The 17,548-nt window shown below is 55.4% G+C and overlaps 1 protein-coding gene across 7 annotated transcripts in view; it reads right to left on the bottom strand.

Moving 5' to 3' along the window:
• Nucleotides 1-3,435: 3,435 nt before the first annotated feature.
• The window catches only part of ACTN1 (actinin alpha 1), a 92,164-nt gene continuing 78,051 nt past the window's right edge, over nt 3,436-17,548 (bottom strand). For 3 of the 7 annotated variants that reach the window (XM_040641740.1, XM_040641736.1, XM_040641739.1), the window contains exons 11-22: nt 15,748-15,895; nt 12,638-12,788; nt 12,054-12,162; nt 11,590-11,730; nt 10,609-10,791; nt 10,191-10,325; nt 8,868-9,047; nt 8,019-8,165; nt 6,956-7,036; nt 6,423-6,488; nt 5,091-5,249; nt 3,436-3,675 (exon numbers count right to left, since the gene is read on the bottom strand). In XM_040641740.1, coding sequence (XP_040497674.1) covers nt 3,517-3,675; nt 5,091-5,249; nt 6,423-6,488; nt 6,956-7,036; nt 8,019-8,165; nt 8,868-9,047; nt 10,191-10,325; nt 10,609-10,791; nt 11,590-11,730; nt 12,054-12,162; nt 12,638-12,788; nt 15,748-15,895 — 1,659 coding nt within the window. In that variant the 3' untranslated portion in view covers nt 3,436-3,516. The remainder of the gene's footprint in view (nt 3,676-5,090; nt 5,250-6,422; nt 6,489-6,955; nt 7,037-8,018; nt 8,166-8,867; nt 9,048-10,190; nt 10,326-10,608; nt 10,792-11,589; nt 11,731-12,053; nt 12,163-12,637; nt 12,789-15,747; nt 15,896-17,548) is intronic. The other 4 variants (XM_040641742.1, XM_040641738.1, XM_040641741.1 and 1 more) reach the window with 2 other exon arrangements.

The following is a 17,548-nucleotide window of genomic DNA, read 5'->3' as shown; positions in this document are numbered from 1 at the left end:
GAGCCCACGTGTCTCCCTTGAAAGGCACTGATGTCGCGAGAGGTTGTATTTCTTCCCTAGTGACAGGAAGGCAGACCCTAGTCCTGGGCTGGGTTTAGATGGGGCAGCTCAGAGGCACTCCCCACCACGCACCCCACCCTGGGACACCATCCATGCCGCAGCCCCGCCCTGTGGCACAGGCCAAAGAACTGACAAAGCCTCTGATGTCCTTACAACCTAAGGAAATCTTATCTGTTCTCAGTTCTGGTAACTCACTCACCCTACTGACTGTACCCTTCGGGCACTGGTCCTTATCCAGGGACAGTTCTGAGTGGGCCCAGGGACAGAGGACACAGAGGTTCCTGAGACAGGCCTGGGATTTGCAATGGTCGTAGGATTTCACCAAAGGCTTGACAGGCCAGAGAAAGAGGAGCTGTATTTCCAGACCGGCTTTCATCAGGCTGTCAGCAAATGCCCTCCAAAGGTATGGGCAGACGCAGATGAGAATACAAGAGGAACGCATGCCCTAGCTGGGCAAGAAAGAGACTCGATGCGTTCCTCCCACGGATGCAGGAACAATCAACTGCCCCCTTCGTCAGGGTAGAAAATTCCACGTACCCAATCATTTAGAGCAAACTGGAGTGGTTCATGATGAAAAGCGGCCCACGGTGAGATACAAAGGATAACCAGCAAGGGAGTGAGGCGACGGGCTGCAGACAAAGCCCCAGAGGAGGGGCCTGGGCCCAGGGACCCTGGTGACAAAGCAAACAATGCTGGACTCTGGAGTCCACGCCATGAGCTCCCCGGTGCCTTGGGTGGAACCTGGAAGCGGGTGAGCACCTCATCCTGGGTCCTGGTTCGGACTCCCCACTGATGCATGTCACAGTTCTCAACCTGTGACCCGAACACCCAGCAATGAGTGACAGGGGGACTTGAGATCAGCTATGTAGAAAGAAGTGCATGGATGAAGGAAAACCAACTCTCAGTATGAAGATTTTGGGGGTGTTCAGCGGGTTTATACGCATGACAACCTGTGGATTAATTTAAGGAGCTTGAACTCGTAAGACAATCTGGCATATATTCGCTTGGGGGTTTTTATCTGGAATGTGAAATTGAGATGAGATGTGTGATTTTCATTTGGGAGGCGGAAGAGAACTGTTAGTAAACAGCTTTGAACTGCTCCAGAGACTCTGATTTACATTTCTAATAGTTCAATTGTTTTGTGCTGAGCAAGAATTTGCAGCCTCGATTTGAATTCGCCTCAGTGGGGAGTCTGATGTACCGGAAAGAATTATTAAAATCTGTCAATATGTTTAAAATATTTACAGGAACTTAATTATTTTGGGAGATTTAAATGGGGTTGTTTGGGATGGTTAACTGTTACATGTATGAATGATTAGGACTAGCAAGAGTGTTTTTATTTTTACAGAAAAAATGACGTTATCAATATAGTAAGACGTGTGTGATCACCTAAATAGCTTCAAGAATAGATTTTAAAATGCTTTCTCTTTAGCAGATTGAAAATTTAAAGCAACTATCGTCATCTGCAGACAAACAAGCACACTTGAATATTGAGGCTATCAAATAAGGACATTGTCTACAGGACGTGCAGTTAGTAAGCGTACTGTGGTTCAAATGACTCTTACCCTTTTCTAATGTGAGCAGTGGAAAGGTCGATTGATACCTCTAGAAACTGCGGTATGGTAAAGTGCTGGCACCTTGGGTTTGGGAAACTTTCTGCTTGGAACAATTTCCCCTCTCCTCGACTCCTGTACCACCACGCCCTTGGCTCGACTTGCATGTCAATAGCGAAAACAGGGTATCCTGTGCCCTACCCTCTGTCAAAGGACTTTGACCCTCTGAGACGAGGCTCTGGCCTTGTTCCACGGTTTTCCCCCTTGGAGCTGCACCCACTACAGACCCACACCGAGCATTTACTGGACTTTTCACCAGCCGGTGGTAAATCCTACAGGAATGTTTCCAAAGCAAATGCCGACCTCTACCCCATGTCCTTCCTTCTGAACAGTCCTCTTGCCTCTTTCCTGGGCAGTGAGTATTCTAGAACGTTCTAGGATTCTAGGAGCTCTACGTGTTGCCGCACTGGCTTTCCAATAGCACTGTTATTGCCACGTAATAGCTAAGGGAACTCTGGTGCAGTTTCCCCACTTTGGAAATGGCAGTCTATGGGGATCTTATTAAGATGCAGATTCTGAAAGTCTGGGGTGGGGCCTGAGACTCTGCATTTCCAGCAAGCTCCCAGGTGATGCTGGAGAGCTGCTTTCTGCAGGACACTGTTTTGTTTTCTTTTTTTAAGATTTTATTTATTTGAGAGACAGAGAGCACAAACAGGGGGAAGGGCAGAGGGAGGGGCAGAGGGACAGGGAGAAACAGACTTGGGGCTCGATCCCAGGACCCCGAGCTAAAGGCAGACGCTTAACTGACTGAGCCACCCAGGCGCCCCAACTGCAGGACATTTTGAGTAGCAAGGGGGGGGCACACAGATGCCACAGAGCTGTCTGATGCCATTGAGAACAAAGGTAGGACTTATTACAGAGTGCCTTCCTTACACGTCTGTGACCTTATCTTCAACTCATACGAGCCTTCTGAGAAAACCACCTTTCCTTTTTTAAAATAAAGATAGTGAAGTGTAGGAGGACGGCATTGTGCCAGGGTCGAAAACCTATTAAGGTTGGGTACAGGTGGCCCCCATCGTCCTTGACCTCAGGCACCCTTCTGGAAAACAGTAAGCAAGGAGCAGGCCAAGACTAGTCATGGGAGTGCTGTTGCTTTAATATGATGTGTGACAAGTATTATCAAAATTGTCCACACTCTCCAATCTTGTTCGTTTTTAATCGGCAATAGTAAAACTAAAGGAAAAAAAACTGTGCTAACCACACCTCTAGACTTATAACCGAGAAGACAAGACACATAAATTCTCTTCCTTAAAAAACAGCCATTTCAAAAGATTTTCTTTAATATCATAAAATATTTTCATGGACAAGTGAGCTAGCAAACACACATGCACCAATGTGCCTTCTGACGAGATACCCCCCTACCCCACCCCCCCAACTCCCACATCAAGGTGGACATGAGATTGGAGAAATGAATACAGCAGATGATACAGAGAGAAAAAAAATCGATAAAAAGTACAGAATAGAACATTGTGCTTGGTTATTGTCCTATGTCACAACAAAACAAAACATTTTGGTGCAAACAGTTAATTTTTCCTCTTTTCCATTTAAGTCTGGTGGAGAAAAAAATACTTTTTCTATAATAAAATATGTGGTTTTTTGGTTGTTTTTTTTTTTTTTTTTACTTTTTTTAACGTAACTTTTTTTTTTCTTTTTTTTTTATTTTCATCAATCAGTTTGGGGAGCTTATTTTTTTTTAAGATTTTACTTATTTGTCAGAGCGAGCAAGGCAGGCAGAGTGGGAAGCAGGCTCCCCGCTGAGCAAGGGCGGGAGATGGGGCAGCAGGGGGCGCAGGGCAGGGGATGCACAGCGGGCAGGGCGAGGGCGCTGGCCTGGGCGGGCGGGTTAGAGGTCGCTCTCGCCGTACAGCGCCGTGGAGAAGGACATGTAGTCCAGAGCACCCGGCACGGCGTCGTGGCCGGTGTAGGGGGCCATCCGAGCGATGCAGTACTCGGCCTGGTCGGGCGGCAGCTCTCGGCGCAGCTCGTCCACCGTGATGTAGTTCTGCAGAGAGAGCGGGGCAGGGGGGCCGGGATGTCACTGGGGGCGGCAACACCCCGCTCCGTCCCCTCCCTCCTGCTTCTGGATACAGACACGTGCACAGGCACACGTACCCACATGTGTATCATGTATATGTACGGATACACGCACGTGTGCATATACAAAATACACGTTCATTTCCGATCTCCTGTTTGCCATTTCCATAACTACTCTGGCCTGTTTCCATGCTAATTCAAGTGCTAACTGCACCTGTAATTTCATGGATCGCTCTTGACTGCAGGCACCACGGGCTGGAGCAAAACCAGCAGGGGGTCTGGTAACAAAGTGGGACCCTCGCCCGCTCAAGCGAGCGCTCTGCAGGTCATGTAACTTCAGCCAATACAGTGAGCACCCAGGTGTGACGTGGCTGTGGCTGACAGCTATCTCTACCACATTTGCAAGACGTGGGTCTGCCCCCCCCGCCCACGCCTGGTTCCCAGCCCAGGTCTCTGGGTGCCTGTGACAGGTCTACTGGGAAGCTGCTTCTTTTGGGGGTTTTAGGCTCCAGAACAGCTCACTTGGAGGCTCTGACCCACAAGGCAGGCCCCCAGCCCCATGCCCTACCTCTGCCAGAGTCCCCTAGGAACTGTTTCGAGGAGGGCGGGGTCACCCCCAGGTCACTCCGAAAGTCAGGAGCCCAGGCCCCTTTCTGGACCTCAGAGACCCAGAGTCACTTCAAGTGACAAGATGCTAGGACTCTAATAGGGTGTCCTTAAACTTTAGGAACCGACCTTTAGGAACCTCTGTGGGCTCAGTCTTTTTCCCTTATAGACCGAGACATTTCAGAAATTATGCTCCCCATTGGCTTTGGCTTTTTATAACTCAAATCTTTTCAGTCTGAAGGAAGGATGGCAGAAGGATTATCCTATGGATTTTATAGAAAAGAAATCTGGCCTCCAGACATCCCCCTCTCTGCCAGTTCCCCCTCGTGCTCCCACTGTTCCATTGCCAGGCAGGGCATTGCAGGGAACTTGGGAAATTTGGAAACCAGAACTGACTGCTGCCCAGGGTAGACCGAAACGTGCTTGCCTCCCACTCCCTGCCCACGCTCTGCGCCTGCGCCCAGAGTGATGTAACGGTGAAAGTCTAAGTTCTCAGCTGGCCCTTTCATCACTCAGCCACACCCCCCACCCCACTCTACCCGTCTCTACCACTCATCACTCTTGCCCAAGTGCTAAGGAGTCCCACGCCCTGGCAGGAGACCCCCCTTAAGCTCATATTGTGTCCTAACACCTTAGCTGATCCCAAAGCATTACAGAAATAGGTAGAGATGGACAGCAGGGGGAGCCCCAGTGGGAGGAAGGGGCCACAGGGTGCAAGTGACCTCCCCTCCAGATCGGAGTAGCCCCGGCACAGTGCCCACAGCATAGCAGACCCACCTTGTCCCCAGCCAGGATCTTGAAGGAGGCCATGACTTGGTCTGCTGTGTCTGTGTCGGCCGTCTCCCGAGACATAAAGTCGATGAAGGCCTGGAATGTCACTACCCCCAGGCGGTTGGGATCCACGATGCTCATGATACGGGCAAATTCTGCCTCTCCCTGGAGAGAAGAGCCAACCCCAGGCCCGTCAGCCTCTCAGCCACAGGCTGCTGGGAATGTCTCATACGGACCAGAAGGCCCTGGGGGCTTAGAGTGGCCTGAGGCTGTTAGAGGGGGGCACAACGGCCCCCTGACCTAAACTGGGCTGTCCTAAGGGCATCACAGGGACATCACACCCAAGAGCGAAGACCCAGTTCAGGCTTCCCACACCCCACAGTTTCCCGTCGAAGCAAACGGCGACAATGCTGACAACAGTCGTCATGGCTGAGAGCACGGGGCAGGTACTCTTCTAACGGCTGGATGCATTTCACCTCATTTCACCCTCCCCACCACCATATGGCACAGGTTGTTATTATTTCCATCTGGATTCCAGAAGGGCAACCGGAGGCCCAGACAGGCTTGGTAACTTGCTCAAGGTCACACAGCCAGCAGGTAATAGAGTTGGGATTTGAACTTGGTCTGGCTCCACAACCTGTGTTCTCCCCACCACACCGTACTTTCCCTGTGTCAGACCCGTGCACAACACTCACAGAAGCTCCTTCTGCAGGGGTCCCCTCACCTCATCCTGGGCCCCAAGTTGCTGATGGCAGAGCTGGGATTTGCTCCTGGGCTCCCTGCGTCTAGAGCCCTTGCCCTTCACGGGGCAGCCCACAAGCTCTGCCCTTTGTGCCGTGGCCCGGGAGCTGCCTGGCTGCCCAGCTTAGGCCCCCGCTCTACTCAGAAGGCCTGCATGAGGGCACACAACTGGGAAGGCTGGGAAGGCCAAGGGACGACAGGCGTGGCTGGAACCACCAACAGGGTGAGGCAGAAATCTCTGCGCTTCCTGAGAGATGAAACCCAACCCAGGAAGTCCAAACCTCCAGTCCTTCCTGCTAGCCTTGGGGTCAGCCCCACCATCCACCATGGGAGTGAAAAAGCCCCTCTCCACAGTAAGTACCAAAAAATACGCCAGCACAGAGACCGAGGTGAGAAGGCCAGACCTCTGGGACACACACGCGCCATGAGGCTGGGCCCAGCCATCAGGGCGCCATCTTCCCCACGGACGGGAACTGTGAGGCCCCTCCAGGGAGAGCAGCCCCCAGCCTGAGGCCTCGCAGCCTGCCCTGGCCAGGCCTCGGCTTCTCTGGCCAGCTGGCGGGCCCTCGTCAGAACAGAGGGCGGGGTTTACATTACCATGTTGTAACCCATGGAGATAAGGCAGGCGCGGAAATCATCCGTGTCCATCATGCCTGTCTTCTTCTGTGGGGGCAGTGGCACCAAGACACAGGAGGGTCAGAGGCAGGAGGAGGAAGGGCCGGCCCGGGGCCAGGAAGACAGGGCGCAGACGGCCAGAAGAGGAGGTCGAGGGGTACGGTTGGGGGGTCAGGAAGGGAAGAGGAGCACAGAGGAGACACGTCCACGGGGAGGAGAGAGAACAGGGATAGGCCAAAGTCCATCCACAGGATGGAGAGAGACGAGGAGAGAGGAAGGGGGGCCCCGAGCAGGTTCCCATGAAAGATGACCGAGGGCAGAGGGCAGAGGTTGGAGCAGTGGGAAGAGGAGCCCGACGTGGGCCAGGCAGGGACAGCAGGAGAGGACGAGCCCCGAGGCCCACAGGAAAGGGGAGACAGGGAGAGTCAGACAGAGAGAGAAAAGAAAAAGGAGAAACGCGTTATTTCTCGCCCCGGACGCCACCCCTGAGCGTGCTGCGTGCAGGAGGCGAGTACCTGCGGGTCGTTGCCAATATCATAACCCAAGCTGATGAGGCAGGCTTTGAACTCCTCGGGACCCAGCGTGCCGGAGTGATCCTGGGGCCGACGTGTGCCAGGCAGCCAGCCATGCGGTGCCAGGGAGGTGGAGGCCGTGAGGGGAGGGGGGTGGGCCATGCCCCGGGTGGAGGGTGGCGTGTGTGGGGAGACATGGGGACGAAGGCATGCGGAGGGAGAGGGTGGAGGGTGGAAGGGGCAGGGGAGGAGGGGAAATAAAAGTGCACACAGTTAGACACACGGACGAGGTCCAGAGGGTGCCCTCTCCCTGGCACACGCAGCTCTGCTCCGGGAAGCAGGCCAGAGGGGGACACGGTGAACCACGGGGGTGAGAAGCTCCCCCAGAAGGGCCCGGTCCACCCAGCCCCAAGGCCCCGACCCGGCTTTCCCAGAGGGCTTCACACACCCAGGAGGCTGGAGGACAGGGAAGCAGGCAGGGTGGTGGGCAGCACCAAACCCCATGCTCCCACCCCTCTGGCTACCCAGAGGCCCCAGGGCACCGGGAGGGATGGCCCATGTACAGCCCAGCCCGTCCCAGAGCTAGGATGAGAACCCAGGGTGAACAACGCTGACGCCCCCACAGAGTCTCCCAAAGGCTGCTGGGGGTGGGGTGGGGAGGGAGCCTTTGCTCCTCTGTCCTGAGACAGAGGCGAGCAATAGTCCCCACAGCCAGGGGACAGCAGGCCGGCCCCTGAGGCTACGGTAGCCTTGCTCCCAAGGGCTGAGTCCTCGTGGCAGGAGAGCAAGTGTCAGGGGCCAGAGATCCTCTCTCCGCTCGCTACATGAGCTCTTGCTCCAGAAAAGCAGGGAAGCTCACAGCACACCGGGACAGGCTTTCTAACGCCAGCCGTGAGGTGCGGAAAGTCAGGGCAGGCTGACTTCCTGCTCTCCCTCCTCCTCTTCCTCCTCCTCCTCCCTTGCCCAGGAACTGGCCCAGCATGGCTGCCCACCTCCTAGGCAGTGCCCCCCAGGGCCCTGGGACAGGGGTGGGGACTGCTCTAGGTGCGGGGGGTGGGGCTCTCACCCGGTCAAAGTGGTTGAAGGAGGCCCGGAACTCATTCATCTGCTCCTGGCTGATGCCCTTGGCATCTCGGGTCAGGATCTGGTTCTCCACTTCGTTGATGGTCCTGGCGATGGTGGTGAGCAGCTGCTCCCAGCCCACACGGATGTGCTGGTGGGGGGATGAGGAGCCTGTCAGCAAAGGGGCACCACGCCTGGGCCTTGGCTGCTCCTGGCTACTCCTTCCCGCAACTATCGAAACGGCCCAAGTAATCAGATCTGGACTTTGAGCCAGACTGACAGCATCACAGGACAAGGACAAAACACCAGGACAGAGGACCCAGATGATGAAAGGGAAGCACAGGAGGGCGTGGCCTCCACGGGGGGGGGGGGGGGGGGGGGGGCAGCAAAGACCAGAACTAACGCACGGCGTGAGTCAGGCCAGGAAGGAGGGCCCTGCACACCCTGTTCTCACGCCACATGCACACGCCCTCATGGTCCAGACCATTCACCACCTGGAAAGCAGGTGCCTAAGCCCGTGTCTGGAGACCACCTGCCTCTGAATCACCAGGGCGCTGGTTCAAAATTTAGATTCCTCGGCCTCATCCCAGACCTAGTGAATCAAACCCTGGAGCTGGAGCCTGGACGTCTGCATTGTCCACAAGCTCCCTGGGAAATTCAGAAGGGCCCGAGGACCCGGAGCTCCGGAGCGGAGCGGCAGCGAGTACCCCCTCACTCCCAAGTGAGTTTGTCCTCCCACTCTGAGCACTTTCCTGGGGAGACTGGTAACTGGCCCTGTGCCAGCCCCAGGGGGTGGGGAGCAGAAGGGGCTCCGGGGCGCCCCTCCTGGAGAAGCAAGGTCGGCGCTGCCCACCTCCATGGTGTAGTTGGTGTGCTTGTTGTCGAAGATGAGCGCCTCCTGGATGAGCTGGTGGTCGCCCTCCAGCTGGTCGATCTTGGGCTTGTAGTTGACGATGCTCTTCTCGTACTGCCGCAGGTGGCTAAGCTGGTCCTCCAGGGTCCCGTGCATCTCAATGGAGATGCGCCCGATCTCCTGCTCGGGGAGGAAGCCCTTGTCAGACCGCCCCACTCCGTCCCTGGGGTAGGGACTGGGGCACCCAGGTCATCATCGTCAGCCCCTCAGATGATTCTCGGTTCCCATCCCAGCACCAGGGACCCCATCAGTGGTCATCAGTCAACCGAGAACAAGACACATTCAGCAGGGACACACCTTGGTATGGAAACAGCACCATAAAGGGGTATGAGAAGCACCGTCACCACCAGACGACATACCTCCTGTCCCCCGGGTGCCTCTCAGCCTCAGAAAGGGGCTGGAAGGTCAGTTCCCAACCTAAATGTTCACTCCTCTGCTTGCCATTCAAACTCCCAGCCCAGGTCTTGTTCCCAACTACCACCCACCTCAGGGACTCTCTCTCCGCTCACAGAGCCAGCTTCCTCACAGCCTCACGGCACCAGACGTGCCTCCTCGGTGGTCATGCACCTGCCGCCCTGCCCCCAGGGTGCCTGCCCCAGCCTGCCTCAGTCCCACCTGCCCCACGGGCCAGGCCTCATCCCCCCCTTTCTGTCTGTACTTCATCTCTGGAAACAAACCTTGTTTGTAAAAGCCTTTTCTGTGCGCTCAACTGACCCAGCAAGTCTTTCTTAAGCAGCTACTATGCACAGTGTGCCAAGCAGGTGGGGGTGGGGTGCAGGAGACACACAAACACAAGCTCGAGCAAATGGTCTCTGCCCTCAAGGAGCTCAGAGGGACACCATGCCCAACAATTCAACAAAAAAACTCCACTCTTGTCCGAGACTCAGTTCTCTCTCTCTGGAAAGATCCTCCTTTTTGACAAAGCTCTCTGCTCGGGAGGAAGGGAGACCTGGTCAGGCAAATAAGCCACAGGATAAATAAGCTAGTCAGTTCCCAGGCACTCATCCTTCTGTGGGACTTTCTCATGTGGCTCTTTAATGACCCCTGGGTGGGTCTTTGCTCGCAAACCAGAGATGGGGATCAACCCACTGGCCTTCCCTGACAGGCTCCACGCCCTCTGTAGGGCAGCAGACCAATCGTGGGCTTGGAACCAGCATTCCTCCCGGGGTCCCACCTGGGAGGAGACAGGGCAAGCCTGACTGGCTGGGACGGTGCTGGGAAGGGGTGGAAGCCCCCATCCCTGCCTCCCGTGAGGGGACCCACCTCCATCTTGGTCTGAATCCAGGGCCCGATGACGTTGGCCTGGGCTGCGAACTGCTTACGTAGCCTCTCGTTGTGCTGTTGGCGGGCGTGCTCCTCCGTCAGGGCCTGGTCCCTCCGTGGCACCAACTGTCGCACCTGGGGTGGGGACGATCATGGACATGGGGAACGGGCCAGTCACCTGCCCCGTACTTCACATGAGGAAATGGAGGAGGCATGAAGGGAAGGGGCCAGTCAGTTACAGAACAGGAGTGAACATGGACCTGTTCCAGAAACTCCATCGTTCATTAACTGGACAGATGAGTGCTTACCGTGTGATGATGAAAAAAATAAAATCAATGAAAATCAATAAAAATCAACCTAAAAGGGGGATAAAACTTTCAACGGCCCAGCCAACGCCCCACCCAGCCCTTGGACTCACATGGTCCCATTTGCCATTGATCTCCTGAGGAGTGATGGTTGTGTAGGGGTTGGTGCCCGCCATGTTGACGTGGTAGGTCTGGACAATCTTGGACACCTCATTATGGATACCCAGGATGGCCAGGCGCTCCTTGTCGGCATCAGGGAGGGTGGCCTTGAACTGCTCGTGGGCTGTGGTCAGTCCCTGGATGCAAGAGAAGCATGGTGACTGGTGCCTCCTGTGGGCAAGACGAACTAAGGGAGCCCTACAGGTCCCAGGGTGGGGGGGCACGGGAGGGCCCCTGAAGGCCTGGCCCCACACCAGCTGGGAGACCCAGAGGCATCAAGCCAGGATGCTCATGGCTGAGAACCAGGAGGCCGGGGCTGGCCGTGGGGAGGTGAAGGCAGGGCCATCTAAGCAAGAGCTTCACGCTGAGGGCTGGTGAAACCAGGAGCAACCGCCCTAGAGGGTACACCACCCCACAGCCAGGTCGGGGACAAGCGGTGCCCCAGGTCTGCTCCCCAGGTGACCTTCCCCAACCCAGGCTTCCTTGGCAAAATCTTTTAAATCAAATTCCCTGCAGCTGTATAGAACGAGGCAGCTGTTTATTGCAATGCATGAGCTCCAAAATATTAGTTAAAAACAAGGGTTCAGAATACAGTATATAATAAGAGCTGTTTTTCATGTTATAAAGGGGTATGGGGAAGAACCACATTAATAAATAAATATCTTAGCCTGCATATGCAGAGCCAGCGCGGGCATACTGCTTCCCTCTGGGGAAGGCACTAGGGCAGGAGGGAGAATTTACAGCATGTCCTTTTTATCCTCTAGATTTTATGCCGTCTGCATCTATTACCTAATCAAAATACATAAAATGTAATTCGTTCAAATGTAGAAAATCCTTGGCTGCTCTCCCCACCCCCACAGAGCAGCCCTGCAGGAGTGCGGTTTGCACAGGGGCCTGGGGGAGCAGGCCTCCGGCGTGAGGGGTCTGCAGCACACCTGGATCTCCTCGATGGTGTGCACGATGAAGGTGTCCTGCAAATCTTCCATGGCCCCCTCCATCCAGTTGTTGAAGGGTGCGGCCCGCTTGGCATACTCCAAGTACAGCTGGTCAATGGTCTCCAGCAGTTTCTCTGTCCGCTGGGAGTGACAATTGAGGGGAAGGGGCGGATACAGGGAGGTATTCAGCAGAGTCCTATCTGGAATCACCACTCCCTGCCCACCGCCCCTCGTCCCGAACCTCCAAGGTCCTCCTGGCCAGCCACAAGGGGTCTAGGTCTGGAAGCACCGGACTGAGTCAGACAGAAAGAATAGGCTTTCTCTGGGACACCGGTTCTTAACGTGGGATCTACAGACCGTCCCACACTGGAATCCCCCAGCCTGGCCCCCAGTCTGATCTGTGGAGTAGGAAAGTCCTCCAATGGCCGCTCGAGGCAGGCCTCCATCCCCCCAGGGGCCCTCACCTCCAGAGCCTCCCTCCGCTTCTGGGTCAGGGCTCCCAGACTGTCCCACTGGTCACAGATCTTCTGGCACCGGGCGTTCACATTGGGGGAGTCGTAATAGTCCAGCTCACTAGAAGGGAGGAGACAGGAAGGTCTGGTGACCCGGGTTACCTCCAGGGCCTGCTCTCCTCTCCCCGGGGCTGGGGCGCGCGTGGTACAGGGAGACCAGGTGTGCTCCCTTCTTCGAGACCTCCAGGTGCCCCTCCCACCCCCAACGCCTTGGCTTCCAGAAGACTGCTGGGAGACAGATGAAAGCCAGTTCTCGCCACACCTCGGCCGGAGGCGATGCCAGTCTTGACCCCAATGCCCCATGGCAGGGAGCCTCTGAGGCCCAGCGAGAGCTCGGGGTCCTGCACTAGTTACAGGGAAGGACCGGATGCCCTCAGCAGGAGGGTCACGGGCCCATTCTCCTCCCGGGGCGACGCTCGCAGTCTTCTGTACGGACGCCGTTCCCGCCCGGGCGCCCGCTGTACCCACCTTCCTCGCTTTTCACAGCTACACCCCACTTCCCACCGCAGCCCCAGCCCTCTCGGGGCCACGCCTACTTGAGCTCCTGCGCGATGGCTGCGATCTGCTCCACGCGGTCCTGGTGGGCAGCCAGGTCGCTCTCAAAGGCCTCGTGCTTCTTGAGCAGGGCCTTGATCTCCGAGAGGGTGGCGGTCTCATAGTCCTTCTGCCGTAGCATAGCCTCTTTGCCTGGGTTCGGAGAGAGGGGAGACAAGGCTGAGCAGAAGCCAGAGGCCCCATCTTCTCGGCCCTGACCGGCCACCCCCAGGGCCCCAAGAGCCCCATTTCCGGGGGCTCGTCCCCAGATGTCCACCATACAGCAATCCATCATCTGCAGTTTGAGAAAGCGGACGTGCAGCCGGAATGTCCACAACGAGGTCGGGTCAGGGAAGTTACGACTTTCCACGGAACACGTACGGGGACACGAGGAGTGATTCCGTACAAAGGCTACATAGGGCTCTGCCCCGTGGAATAGCCAGGAAAGAGCCAGCCAAGCGCCTCACAGGTACCCCTTCTTTAGAGCTTCTCCAGCTATTGCTGCTAGCCCCCTGCAGCCCTGCAGGGACCCCTCCCCTTAATTACTCTCACTGTGGTCAGCAAGTCCAGTGCACTCTACACAGAATCCATTGGTGGCCAGAACCTTCTCTGACGGTCAGGGGCACCACCGTCTCTTTAAGAGTGGGGTGGGGCTGGCATGTCTTGGATTTCGGTTTCCCAGGAGGAAATGGGATGAGAACCGAACCTCCTGGGACTATTATTACATGACGTCTGCCAGCGGTCTCGTGAAGTGCCTGGTACGGGACAGGGGCTGCCCTGGCCTGGCCACACGCCCACCCTCCGCGTCTGGGCCCGTCAGGGATGCTCAGCCCTGCTCAGCAGATGAAGGCCGGGCTGCGGAGGCTGACAGACGGTGCCCAATGTGGCCTTTCTTTCCTGCCCTCTACTTCTATTTTTTTTTTTTAAGATTTAATTTTTAACTTATCTCTACACTCAAGGTGAGGCTCAAACTCACGACCCCAAGATCAAGAGTCCCATGCTCTTCTGAGCCAACCAGGTGCCCCCCTATTTTTTAAGTCAGAGTGATAATATGACACGTTTATGGGGAGAAAAAATTACAGTTAAGCCTACTTATCTACTCCTTTTCAGTCTTTCCTTATACGGATGCTGTTTACAACCATCGGGTATACAGAAACTGTGTTTCCTGCTCTTCAAACATTCAGCAGCACGTCATCAGAGGCTCTGCTCTGGCTCCAGTTCCCACGTGTGTCCCCTCCGGTGGCTGAGCCACCACTGGCGTGACCACCTGCCACCCTACTGTGGGGGTCCAGGCCCCTCAGCTTGCACTATTAGAGACAGTCTCATGGCAAATCTCTCCAGGCGTGTGATTTCCCCCCGTTTAGGGTTAATTCTGTAGACAGTCCCAAGAATCCCTGGGCGGCAGGCAGTCTGGGCCCCAAGGCTGTGCCAGCGTCTACTGCCCGCATGCCAGCAACTCTCACGTCCGTGCTGGTGGCGGGCTGGCTGACGGTGCTGGTCCCTGCTCCGTACCTTCCTGCGAGCTGTGTCTGGGCCCTGGAGAGGACGTGATCGAAGCATGTGGGTGAGCGGGTGCAAGCTCTCACTCTGCACCAGGCACAGCTAGGTAAACAGCCTCATAGGCTTGCGGCTGGCGGGGGGGACAAACAGCAACCTCGCATCACTGTGCACTCACAGACGTGGGGCTGAACCCGACCCCCTCAGGCCGAGTCAAGCACACTCCCACCCCCCACCACGCCAAGCTGCTCCCGAGTAACCACAGGGTACGGCCGTTCCTGATCGTCTCCAGCCCAAGAGCTGAGGAGCACAAGGAAGCCAAATGGGGGAGTGTGGAGACCCTACGCTCCACCAGCCAGCGGGGTCTGCCCCAGGGGCCCCAGCTGAAGCGGCTGCAGGACCCTAGGAAACGGCAGTGTGGGTCCCCCTCTAGCCCTGACCCAGGTTCTGAGGAAAAGACTATTCCAGGTGTGATTTTTCTTTCTTTGGAGTTAATTTCAGCTGCCAACAAGCAGACACCAGACATGGCCCCAAGTGCCTCCAATCTGGAGAAATGGAGACACATGTGTTAACACGGCAAGGGCTCTGGTCACTAGAATTGGAGGCCGGAAACAGGAAGAGGGAAGGCAGTGGAGGAAAAATATCCAGGGCTATCCTTTACAGAGCGTGCTCTACCCACCAGGAACTCAGCTAAGCATAAAACGTCCTTACGACGTTTACTCCTACAACACCACTAGGAGGAGGCATGCTGAATTTGAACAGTATCCCCCCAAACTCAGGTCCACCCAGAACCTCAGAATCTGACCTTAACTGAAAATAGGGTCTTTGTAGATGCAATTAGTTAAGATGAGGTCATAGGAGACTAGGGAGGGCCCAAATCCAACGACTGGAGTCTTGATTAGAAAAGGAAGGAGAGACCCAGAAGCAGCCATGGGGGGCTGGAGGCAGAAACTGAACTAAGCCAGTGACACCAAGGGTGACCAGCAACCAGCAGACGCCAGGAAGAAGCAGGGACAGCCCCATCCTCAGAGCCTCCAGAAGGAGCCAACCCTGCCGACCCTTCCGCTTCTGACTCCTCCTGACCTGGGACAGAGCACGTTTCTGTTGTGTGAAGCCACCCAGCGTCTGGTCCTTTTTCTGGTGGCCCTAGGAAGCTAACGCAGGAGAGGGCGCATGGTCATCTCTGTGTCACAGATGAGGGAATGACACCTGGGGGCTAAGTCACTGGTCCAAACTTACTCTGCTTCTAGGCGGCAGAGTCGGGATGGGAACCCCAGCCTAACGGACTCAGGGAAGGAGACATCATCACGGTGACCAAAACCAACAATGAATTACACATACACAGCATCGTCCTATGCCAGGAATTCTCAGTGCTTCAGAGGTATTCATTCATTCCATTCCCTAAACCGACGAACTTGTCACTGGGATTATCGCTACTTTACAGACGAGGAAGCAGAGACACCCAAAAGGCTAATGAACCTGTCTAACGACAAGGAACTAGTAAGAGGCAAGGCAAAACAAGCAGCCAAAGAGAAAGGAGCTAGGGCTGGCGTTTCAGCTGATGGAGCAAGAAAGCCAGCACCCTCGGGGAAACGGGAGGCTAGGCTGGCCTTACCATCCGTCCAGGCCTCGTGGATGGAGGCCTTCTGCCGGAACTTCTCTGCCAGGTGGTCGAGCCGCTCCAGCCTCCGGATCTCGTTCAGCAGCCACTCCTCGTAGCCCTTCTCCGCCTGCTCTAGGCAGCCCCAGGCATTGTTGATGTCCTGTAGTGATGGGAGGCACAGGGTCAGCCCCTCCTGAGACCCCCACAGCCGCCCCACGCCTTCTAGAAGAAGCCCCTTCCCCGTCTCAGCCACACCCACCCAGCCCCACACTGGCATTTCCTGGGCTCCTGGGCACCAGGCCTCCTGAGCAGGAAGTGAGGCCCAAGTCCACGTGGGCCCCCCAGCTAGAGGGGTTTGCATGTGCAGCCCTGTGGGGAAAGAGCCTAAGGCCCTCTGTGGCCCAGGATGCTGACCGATCACAGAGGATGAAGGGCCAACCAGGGGGAAAGAACAATAATGGAACCAGGCAAGCAGGCATGGGAGCCTCCCAGGCGCCCCCATCTCTGGATCTGCTCATGGGCTCTGGGCAGCAGCCTGGACCCGGCAGGGACCCCGGTCTGGGCAAGCTGGCCAAGCATCTGAGAACAGTGACAGCTGCTGAGCACAAACCACAGCCCTTCAAACAGGGAGCCACCCACAGGGTCGCTCCTACGATTGGCATAGGGTGTCCGCTGGGCCGATAGGGGCTGAACCGGCCTGCATGCCACCTGCGTGCCCAGAGGACAGGCTGCAACCACCCGGAGAAGGGGGCACTTCTAACCCACGCAGAGCACCCTCCAGTTAGCAGGGGCTCTAGCCACCTAAAAGCTGCTGTTTCAGCCTGAAATCTGTAAAAAAGACTGCAATTTCCAAAGCGTAGAAACAATGGCCGGGGCCTCTTTCCTCTCCTCCAGTGTCCCCTGGGATCCTGCCTCCTTCCAACTTGATTTGCCTGCTTCGGCCGTCCCCTGCCCTTCCCACCTTATACGCGCACGACTTCTCGTGACTTCTCATCTTAAAGGGCAAAAGCTCTATCTTGGCGAATTTTTAAATTTTCTTTTGCACGTTTCTCTGGCTCATAACATTTCCTCCCAAGTCTGAGGATAGGGTCAGTGGGAAGCAGAAATAACGTTAAGTAACCTAAATGAAGAGAATTTAACAACTCGGGAAGCCATTCACAATATAATTTTTAGTTTTTTTAAAAAGCAGCTTATTAAATAAAACATGCTTTAGGATTTCCTTAAAAATTATTTTTACGTAGACTAAGCGAATCTTTTCCAAAAAACTTTTTTTCTTCTTAAGTAGGCTCCAGGCCCAGCGTGGAGCCCAACGCAGGGTTTGAACTTACGACCCTGAGATCCAGACCAGAGCTGAGATCAACAGTTGGATACCCAACCAACCGAGCCCCCCAGCGCCCCTAAAAAACACCTTTTAAGCTGATATTGGGTAATTCAGATTATGAGTACTTTCGGTTTTCTGCATTTTGCCTATTCGTATCATTGAAATATCCTACCAAAAAAAAAAAAAATAAGTCCATTACATTTTTTGTATGGTAATACATTTTTTTTAAGTACTTAATAGGTAATACTTTTTTTTTTTTAAGTGCTTAAAAAAGATTCCACAGCAGTAAAAAATTATCCTAACTGCTACCGAATCATGCCCTGTTTGGTTCAGTATGTCAAGAGGCATTTTGTTCGCAAGGATGATTTTCCAGGCCTCGTGGATCGAGGGGAGAAGGGGGTGCTGGGAGGTCCAGGTGCATATTCTGGGGTCTGGCAGGGCGAGTCTGGCCTGGGACAGTGGGAGGGGTGGGCTCGAGCCTGGGGGGGGGGG

Source organism: Ursus maritimus, unplaced genomic scaffold (genome assembly GCF_017311325.1).
Source record: "Ursus maritimus isolate PB19 unplaced genomic scaffold, ASM1731132v1 scaffold_25, whole genome shotgun sequence".
Taxonomy (NCBI): domain Eukaryota; kingdom Metazoa; phylum Chordata; class Mammalia; order Carnivora; family Ursidae; genus Ursus; species Ursus maritimus.
This window is presented reverse-complemented; position numbering and strand designations above follow the sequence as displayed.